This window comes from Sparus aurata, chromosome 18 (assembly GCF_900880675.1).
Source record: "Sparus aurata chromosome 18, fSpaAur1.1, whole genome shotgun sequence".
Lineage (NCBI taxonomy): Eukaryota > Metazoa > Chordata > Actinopteri > Spariformes > Sparidae > Sparus > Sparus aurata.
This window is the reverse complement of record NC_044204.1, coordinates 24139493-24150084: the sequence shown is the minus strand read 5'-3', so window position 1 is coordinate 24150084 and position 10592 is coordinate 24139493. Positions and strand designations below refer to the sequence as shown.

General features: G+C 41.3%; 1 protein-coding gene across 1 annotated transcript; it reads right to left on the bottom strand.

Moving 5' to 3' along the window:
• Nucleotides 1–3620: 3620 nt before the first annotated feature.
• On the bottom strand, nucleotides 3621–10532 carry LOC115568756 (neuronal acetylcholine receptor subunit alpha-9-II). The gene is made up of 6 exons (XM_030396326.1): nucleotides 8976–10532; nucleotides 8248–8393; nucleotides 6748–6902; nucleotides 5708–5888; nucleotides 5003–5354; nucleotides 3621–4591 (listed from the first exon to the last, which is right to left on the bottom strand). Exons 1-6 carry the CDS (start codon nucleotides 9022–9024, stop codon nucleotides 3801–3803), a joined length of 1674 nt encoding a protein of 557 aa, XP_030252186.1. The 5' UTR covers nucleotides 9025–10532; the 3' UTR covers nucleotides 3621–3800.
• Between the last annotated feature and the right edge of the window lie 60 nt (nucleotides 10533–10592).

The following is a 10592-nucleotide window of genomic DNA, read 5'->3' as shown; positions in this document are numbered from 1 at the left end:
ACACTTTTTTTTCTCAAATACGGTCCCATGGGGCAAACCAGAAGGGCTGTGACTTCAGCTCTCTATAAGTCACTATGTGTCCATGTACACATTACATCAGACACGTATATCAACCATTTATATATTGACAGAGCTTAGACAAAAATATTCTTGTTCTGAACATCCTGTTTCGATTGTATCGGCGCCTATGAGAAAACAGTCTCACTCCTCACTTGATTTGTTACCTCAGTAAAAAGTTTCCTAATGAGTTTCATGGTCTCACTTTGACAAACAGCTCTCGGTTCAAAATCTGTGTATATTGAGAAGAATTGTGTCCACTAAAAACAATATTGTCGAAATGACTTCTTATTCCTCCATTTTGTCTCATAATTTAATGATTCATTTTTTAATATGCGTCATTTGTCTGCTGATTTGTGTATCTGAACGAAAACTTGTTCTGAATGTAAAGTGAATGGAAATAGAAGCTTTAAACACTAGAGATCCTGACAATTAGCTTTCCACAAGGTCAACCAGTTCAGATACTGTACCAACACATCATAGCCATTTTCTTCAGATTGCTTTCTAGGCCCAACAAAGAGTTAGATCTTTTCTTTGTAACACATAGAAAACAATAGACAAGCTACAATGCTTGACAAAGTACAGAGGAAAGGTCGTAATACCACCATGCAAAATTACAGGCAATATTAAAGGTGCATTATGTAGTTTGGGGAGTACATTTTGATCACATCTTCATTGAGTTTTTTTTTATGTCTAAACAATAAAAAACACAGACTCTTTGTTTTCATAACTGAATAAATGACATGACCTTAAAGGACAGCAACATTTCATAATGTCTTACTTTGTTTATATGTGGCGGACCCTGCCACCTTTCCAGCTACAAACAATGGGCCTTATTCATGAACCGTTCTTATGAACAAATTTGTTCTTAAGTCCCACTTACGAAGATTTTACGAAGATTGTGGCATTCATTAATTTTTTCTTATCTAGGATTTTTTCTTAGGCAAGAACAAATCCTACGAACACTCAGGAGAACTCTTACGCACATTTCAGTGCCGAAATGTTGGCATGGTTGTGTTTTCTTCTCTTGTGTAGTTCAATAAAATGCAATATTACAGTGATAATTCTGTCATATTTATTCATTTATTTATTCATTTCATATTTTTGGTAATTTACAAAGAATTTAAATTCTAAAATTAATTAAATGTGCCAATGATTTAAGATAAATCAAGTAAATTGGAAATATGCCATCAATTAGTAACCCCCCCACCCCATTTCTCCATCCAAGGCCCGCAAAACAATGGCATATATATTGCTCCTGCGGCTTTCATCAATGTAAGAACACAGCTGCGAACAATTCTGAGGCTTACGAACGAGTTGGTGAATCTGACGTAGGGTTTTCTTAAGGAACCTCTTAAGAACAACTTAAGAAAGAATCTAAGAAGATTCTTAAGAAGATATTGGTGAATGAGGCCCAATGTTCTGGGGACCTTATTTTCCACTGTAAACAGTTTGTCTGTTCAGTTTCAGTTCTGAGTTTGCATCATTCACTCATTATTATTATAAATACTAAAATTCTGAGTTTGAATTTCTTCTTCCAAAACTACGTAGTTCTCCTTTAAAGTGAGTAAGTGTATGTAACTGTCACATGCAAAATATACCTAAAAAGGACTTACTGTGATTAAACTACTACATACTGTTGGGCCACCTTTTGTTTTGTATGTCAAATCTGCAAAGAAACTACATACAGCAGATATATGTAGTACAATATTTCTCTGTGCCTACGAACTGTAATTGATTGGAAGCACTTAGTTCGTTTCCACTACTGGTAAGTCATTGGTGAATTAATTGCTTCATCACCATGATTTTTCCCGTTCTGTTTGTGAACCTAAGTGGTGAGAGATGAGACTCCTCCAAGGGAAATTTTGTAGGGCACACGGTAATTTTCCCCAGCAGGGCCTGTAACTGCTACGCCTGTCCAAATTACATGGTTCACACTTCTACCGGTCTCCCATGGTGATTACAGCCTGCTGTGGCCCCTGCGGCTCGCTGAGCACTAATGGAACGCACTGCAGTCGACTTCTCTCACACAGAAAATGTAAGATACTCTCACTTATATCAGACGCCTCGTGGTTCAGCATGACAATCACTTTGGAGAGGAGGATGCAAACAATGACTGCTCTGCCCATTTCATTTCTGCTCAAAGGGGCTTACAGCAGAGACACTCGGGAGAACAATCAACAGGCGTGCTGCCTGCTGCATTTTAACTGACAGGCTCACTTTCATTTACAGCCTCCAGATTTAATTATGGAATTGCAGCGAGTAAGATGTATAGTCTCTTGCAATACATTAACCTGGAGGTCTGAACAGCTGACAGATCCTTTTTTCTTCTCCTCTCAGTAATGAGGTTCTGTTTGTGAATCTTTGTGAGGTAGTGGGAATAAGGTACAGCTCAAACAAATAAGCCTTGAGGTAGCTGCCACAGTAATGGTATGTGGGAAATGAGTGCCCTCTACTGTAAGATTAAGGTATTGTATCTTAAATCTTGGAGAGATAATTGCTAAAAATCCTGTTTTCTCTGGTACATTTCTGATGATCTGTTTAGTGCATACCCTATGCAACCGTAGTAAAAGAGATGTAGAGACAGGGAAGGAGGAAATACATTTATAAGCGTCTGACAGTGTAGGACCATCATCTATCTATCCATCTATCTGTTTTTATATGCAGTGATGTTGATAAATCTGTAGCAATACATAATTATAAATCCTCGTATGTTTTGTAAAGTGTGAAATGTTTCCGTCTGAAATTTAGTAGCGTGTAAACTTGCACAAAAAAGTCAATACTCAAGTACAAGTGCTTCAAAACTCCCCTTAAGTACACTATTTGAATGACTGCAGTTTACTTTACACCTCCAATATCAACAATCTCTTTCCTTCCTTCCTTAAGTCTTTCACTTGACACACACACTTGACTTTCCAGGTTCAAGGTATGGGGTTTTTTTGGTAGAGGGGGGTGTCAGAGTTGGGTTGTTGTGTTGCATAATTGATGCTCCATATTACCTTACGTCCTCCCTACCCTGGCTGGGCTACAAACAAAGCTCGCTCATTAACTATTCACCGGATGATTTTGAACAGAAAAATGATTCTGCGGATGCAGAGCGTGCACTGACGCTGTAACTCTCAGCCCCCGGGGCGTCTGATTTCAGAGTAGTGAATAAGACATGTGCTGTCTCCACTGGTCATATTTTAACTTGACAGCAGATCCCCTTTATGTGTATTCAACAGTCGGATGATGAAGTACCCTGACATTAAAGCCATGATTGATGGGGATGGTAATCAGATGTACATTTACAACATGCTGTCAATAAAGATGGCAAGGGTGGTGTGGGGAGCTAAGCAGCCAAAAGCTGAGTGGTAGCCAGCAGGACACATCATTTGTTGTACATAATGTCTTTCATTATACGTTATTATTATACTCCACATAGCCTGGATACATTATCGAACTAGTGGTGTGAGATGAAGACTAAAGAAGGTAACTTTGTTATGTATAGGACGCTAAACTCTTAAAAGGAACCATGGTTTTAATGCTGCGTGTGTTGCATGTACATGAGCAAAAACAATGAATGCAAAGTTACATTTGTTTATTTTTTAAATCACTGTAATCTATACTGTCATTAATACAGAAAAAGCCACAAAGTCTGTATATTTTCATCGTACACCATGTTTATAAAACACAAAATTGTTCTTTTTTATTTGATCCTAGAGAGTTCAACGGGTCAGATATTAAGAAGCGGCACCGCTCGCTCACGGTTTCTTCCCAATGATGAGGATGCTCATGAGGAAAACCATGATGAAGAAGATCCACATGAAGAATCTGTCCATCACCTTAGCGATCTTCTTCCATTCTGCCCCTTTGGCGCATGTGGCCCTCTGCTCTCGGAAACAGTTGGCAATATATTCGACATTGCGAACCAGCTTGGTGTCAACAGCCGGTATGCCACTGCCGTGGCTGCAGAACACACATGGGCCAAAGGTCACAGTAGGGCCCGGAGGTGGAGGTTTTGTGTCTTCAGGACAGCAGGGAAGCTTCTGGTCTTCCGGGCAGCAGGGGACCTTCTGGTCTTCTTTACAGCAGTCACCTGTAGCGATTTTCCCATTAGAGCCTTCATATTTCCCAGGTGCATAGCTGGAGAGGTGGCTCCTGTCGTCTCTAGTGATGTGGTGCTGGGCCTTCACTCTGGGATGGTGTTGCGGCTTGGGGGTCTGCGGTCTGGGGTATTTGTGACTCTGCCAGTCCTGTTGGCCACTGTGGCTGCCCGGTTTACCGTTGGCGTGAACGTGGGAGCCGAGGTGCTGGTGACGGATGTCCTCCTGGGGGAAGTGGGAGGACGAAGAGGAAGAGGAGGAGGAGGGGGAGGTGCAGTTCTCACCCACTTCATACACAAAGAAAATCTTGGACATGTAGTCGATGATGAGGACTTTTGCCCAGTGGGGGACTGGTTTGGCCTCCGCACCGCAGAAGTGGATGTTCATGATGAAGATGGTGAGAGATGTGGAGGCTGTGACCATGGTCATAGTGGCAATGTAGTACTTACCTGTAAAAACACAGATAGAAGTATGCTGTTAGAAAAAAAGATTCTTTGACCTTTGTTGTAAATTGTCCACATTTTTATTTTGTTACCTGAGGAACTCCCTCACAAGCAGAGCAATTTTTTAGTGTCAATGTAAGATTTAAGTTGAAAACATTTTACAAAATGATCTATGATTATCAACAGAATGATGTTGCAGACGTTATGATGTTGCAGATAGATAAACTGAAGTTAGCATGCTAACCAGCTAACCCCGCCTGTCCCGGTCCAAAGCTCCTGTGCTAGTAGTATAAAGACATTTCCCTACTAGCTGCATGGCTAACTGGGCTAACTAGCTAACAGCAGCTATAGCTAACAGCAGTTCTTACATATTGCACTTTTAACACTTCTTTGACACAATCCTAAACACACTGTTACCTATAAGAGGCACACTCTCTGATGGAGGCATGCTCTCGGCCACCATTAGCTGGAAGACAGTGAGAGCCAGAAGAACCGTCACTCCGAGGGAAACCTTCTCCCCAGAGTCTGCAGGCAGGTAGAAACCCAGAGGAGCCAAGAAGGAGATAAGGAAGCATGGGAGGAGGAGGTTGAAGATGTAGAAGGAGGAGCGGCGCTGCAGGAGCACAGTGTAAGTGATGTCTGGGTACGGGTCGGAGCAACAGCCGTACATGATGACATTCTTGGTGGCAGGCATCCCTTGGCACTCCCACTCCACGTTCTCCACAAAGTCTGAAAGGTCACCACTGTCCATGCCCATAATGATGTCCACCTGGAATTAAAGTTGACGGAGGTGTAGAGGAGGCACACAACTAGCTCCACCCATTGACATTTTCCAAGAAAAGACCTATTCAGCAAATGCATATAAACAGGTACGTATGACCACAGAAAATGAATACTGTATGTGTCTGAACTCTTTCGCAAACTGACCAGTCTCAGTTACCCCCCTCATGTAACCCACACAACCCAGACCTGAGTGACTCTTGTATAATTCACCTTAAGGAAACGGGCCTCATAAATCTAGTTGACACAGATCGTCAACATCCGAAAAAGATGGATAAAATGAACTGAGGTGGTTTTATCCTCCGTAACGTGACAAGTGAGCGCAGTCGCACGTGTTCAAACCTGGTTGCCATTGTAGGTCCAGGATCCAAAGGTCAGGTTACATTCCTGGCTGTCAAAGGGGAAGTAGGAGACGTCCACCACACAGGAGCTCTTGGTGATGGCGGGAGCATCCCAGGTTATCTCTCCGTTGTAGCGCAGTCTCACGTTGGTGTCCATCGGCCCGGAGAAGTCATCGTCGGCTCTGAAGGAGGAGAGAAAAGTTGGTTCAAATTGACAAGACGTGTTATTTGGTACAGTATTGGTATCTGGTAATATTATGGAGGTTAGCATGGGACCTGGGGGTTATTAGCCATGATCCAAAATAGAGTTACAAGTGTTTTTTCTTTTTCTTATGAAGTGTGATTATACACAAATTAATATTGGATTCCATCTATGATAATATATCCCCCTCGATCCTACACACTAGACCTTTTGACTTATAAATATTATTTATACTACATATGCTACTCAACATGAAACTGGTGTACTGAACTATAAAAAAACAGCACATAGTTTGAGCATTAAGCTGGGTAATTTCTGTTAATTTTATCTGAATCTTCCACTTGCTGTATTCAAAATGTGCTGTGTTGAGTAAATTTGTAAAAGAGTCATATTATTTGAGAAGATTACCACTGTAAAAGTATAATTCTAAACTCACAATTACTGAGATTAACGAAGCACCCTTGAGTTTTGTCATTAAGGCTGTGGAAGCGTGTAATCCTGCCTCTTGCTGGAATTGGTTTTAGGATGATGCTGCAGTAACACTTAGTGTTCTTGAACAGGCGAATCATTTGTTGACCTTAACACTACATACATGTGATATACGGTATGTGTCACTTACTTTTACTCGTACTATTGAAACTTGAGTATATTTACTGCCAGAAAATTACTCACTTACTTATGTATAAGTATATATAAAAGCAAATACTTTATACTTTTATAAAGACTTTTTATATGGGTGACTTCAGCAGAGTTACATTTAACACGATACACAAGTTATTTTTACTCAAATATGACTGTGTGTGTGTGTGTGTGTGTGTGTGTGTGACGTACGGGCGTACTTGTTATAGAGGACGAGGTCGGGCCTCCACACCAGGCTGCTGGGGATGTGGATCACCTCCAGTCCATCATAGTCCTCTTTATTCCACTTCAGGTATGCATCATTCCACGTCTGTCTGATCCACAGGTAGGCGATCAGCACCTGGTTCCTCTCATCCTTGACACACACACAATCACACACACGCGCGTTAAATACACAACTGAAACATACTAACAACAGCTTAAAGAGAGATCCTCCCGGTCTCCTTCTCATTTCACTGTTGCTCATTAACTCTCTATGAGCATTACGTGGACAGATGAAATCCAGACCCGTCCATCAATATCAGCTGGCTGACGTGGGGTGAGGGTGGGGGTGGTTTTTGGTATCATTGCCAGCGCTTCGCTGGAGCACTGAACCGAAGAAAACATAAACTCTTTGGGTAACACGACACTCCGATGCACACACGTATTCGTTGTCCGGTCCTCACTGACAGCCTGCTATACCACCAAGACATCACATTGGGGAAAAGAGTGGCCGTGTCCTCCCTTCAACCACACACACCCAAACACACGTGCAAGTGCTAATTCACTGTGGGCTGACACAGCACTGAACCTGAACAGGAACCTGAGCCAGCTGAGTAACAGTAGGCTCGGCCTGTACAGCAGGAGGTCTGTCATTCATACTACAGACTCTTCCTTCGGTCACTTTGGCCTCCTGTTAACACGTAATCTAAATTCAGCATCTTTTTGTTTTGGTTTATTGCATCATTGGTGTCCGCTTAGGTATCTGCATGGTCACCGCCAAATGAACGTCATCAGGGAATGAGTGGGTAGTTTTTTTGCTGCAAGCGAGAGTGCAGGTTTGACTAATTAATTGCCAAGAAATGTTACAGGGAGTGACTATAGATTCAAAATAGTCACATATAAACTACCCCTTGGTCTTTTATAAGAATGTTGTGTTCATGACAGATTCATCTGCAAAGGTACAATATTACTGGAGAGATCATTTCACAGGAGCACATAATGTATGATACAGAAGCGACGAGAGGCAAGAAATAAAATTCTGGCTTTCCATTTTTTAAGCCTGATCTAAATTGTCTTCTCTCCTGTGCTCAGACTTAAGAACAGGCGGAAAAAAAGTTTTACCAGAATGATCTTTTTTAAGTTACTTACATTTCTGTGAAACAGGTGAGGGAAAATAAGGTAACACGTTTTGCCAGGATCATTTTTTCATCCATGAAAACAGGTGGGATTTGAGACATAATCACTTTTTTTTTCAACTGCCAAAACTTTATTTCCTCAATTCCACAGATGATTTTCTTTATCCCAGGTCCATTTTCTTTTCTCACCTGTTTCCAAGGACTGACAAAGATAAGTTAGAGAAATGATTCTGGTGAAACTTCTTCAAAACGCAGGAGGGGAAAAAAAAGACTTAAAAGGGATCATCAGATGTTATTTTTCTCACTTGCCTCTCTGGGCTTCCACAGTATGATAAGCATCAAGTCTCAAAAAGACATACTCACCATGTCTTTGATCTGAGAGAGGGTGATCTGTAAAGTGACGTTGAGGGCCAGGTCTGTGTCCTCGACAGGCCGCAGGGCGCTGGAATAATTCTCCATCAAGTCATTCAGAAGCTTGTGGGCGTAGTGGCCCTCGGCTGACTGAGCCACTGGAGAGGGGAGAGAGGTGGTCATCAGTCGTTTACAAGTTTTTGACACAAAAAACCCCCTGGTGTTTTTCAATTAAGTTTGCAGTATGCCTCTAAATAAATAAGATAAATCTGTTGTCTGGTAATGTCACCACTATGGAGACCACGGAAAGCTGCATTTTCCTTCAGTTTTCCTTGTTATGACAAACTGTAACGTAAGTAAATATTTTGTTGTGTTCAGTCATTTCAATCCCCTGTACTGAATCTCCGTAAGAAAATCTCTATACAAAAACAAAACAAAAACAAATTAAAACCGTTTCTGTTTTAAATTGTTTTTTGTTTGTTTGTTTTTATAATGAAATGATGATACATTAACAATCTAGATCGCTTTCAAAAGATTCTTTAGATTATTTGGTTGTCACACGCAAAATCTGTCGTCAGCATCATCTGGCACAGCGATTTGCGCGTAATTACGCACGACCGGCCGTTTTCTTTAACTAACCAAAGAAGCGCGCGTGCAGAAGATTTAAACAGTAGAACCTCTTTCACATCAACAACGGCACGCAGCAACATTTTTCTGCAAACTGGAGCGTCTCCACTCACCCTCAGGAAGCAGCATCGCCAGACAGATTATTGGGATCATCTCGAGCATTTCCGAACACCCCGAGAAGAAAAAGGAAAAAAAAGGGAAAAAAGGTCGCTGCGACGAGCAATCTATCGGTGCTTTGGTTTCATCCCTATCAGGCCTACATAATGCCCGTTCAACCCCAATTGAACTCAGTTGCAGATAGCGGGGCACCGTTTCACCTGCTCGTCCTCTGGCCAGCTCTTGCCGCTTGGCAGGGGAGGCAGCATGTCTGCGGACTGAGACAGGGAATAAAACTCCGGCTATCACATAGCAGCAGCAGCAGACCGAGAGAAACAGGATGCCCCACCATCATCGCTGCCCCACCACACACTGGGCTATTCACCTGTCAGTCAACGGTCCTGCAGACAGGTGGGCTTGTCGGTCTGCTCGAACGGCATACAGATATGGACAAAAGATTCCATCGTTCAAACAGACAATCAATCGATCAATCAATCAATAAATCACTGATTCTTTAGATGTGAAAATAAACAGCAGCAGTCGTGATTGTTATTCCTAAATGATATTAAAATGAGTGCAGATTTTCATCATGAGAAAACTTGAAGGACTTTGGGCAAGTTATCTTTTCCATATCAGAGGTTGGAAATTAAATATTTGTATTAACAGTTAAATAATGTGAATGTTCATCATCTTTTTTGCTGAAGGTATTGATGCACCACAGTCTTTAATGATCAGCCAGAGCCAGAAAAAACAGGTTAACGTCAGATATGAATGATTAATAATTTTCATAAAGACAAATATAAACATTATTTATACACCTAAAAATTCCTGTGTGAGTTTTAGTCTGATAAAATCAGCCATTTAGAACATATTGGATCTGGTTACTTGTGATGGCCACACTAGTTTTTGACATTTTATAGACGGAAGAGTCATTCTGCTTGTGAGCAAAAACATTACCAGATGATAATTCATTTTGTCACGATGTGTTATGATGAGTCATTGACAATGTCTAAAACACAACATTAACTCCCCTGTGAGAATGTGAAGCACGGTTGTAAACATAACTCGTTAAAAAAAAGGTCACAGATCACCAAAAAACAAAGCCGTTACGCCTGCAGTTTCAGATATTTCCTCTATTTTAATGAGTGTTTTTTCTTTCCTTCTTTTTTCCTCTGGTACTGTTGTTGTGTGGGCTTCTTGCAGACACACGGGAGTTCAACCATGACAGGAGGGCTTATGGATTCATTAAAGAATAAACTCCTGTGAAAGAAGTGCTGAGGAAGCCACCCTCAAATTATCGCTTTACACTGGAAATCCTGCCCCACAGCAGAGTTATGAGTGTTAATCTACACTTAAAAAACCACAAAAAAGTGATTTCCCTTCAAGTCAAAGTGACAGTTATGTCATAATAACACATAACAGAAGAGGCCACTGAAGAAATCTCACAGATGATATTCAAACTGTGTGATTCAACTGTAGTCTAAGTGTACAACACTCATCAAAGTAGAATTTCTGTATAATGAGTATTATTAACAACTCCGATCAATGGAGGTACCACGTATGCACCCCCCAGCCCCTACTGACTCTTATTGCCTTACAGTCTCTCTCTCTCTCTCTCTCTCTCTCTCTATCTC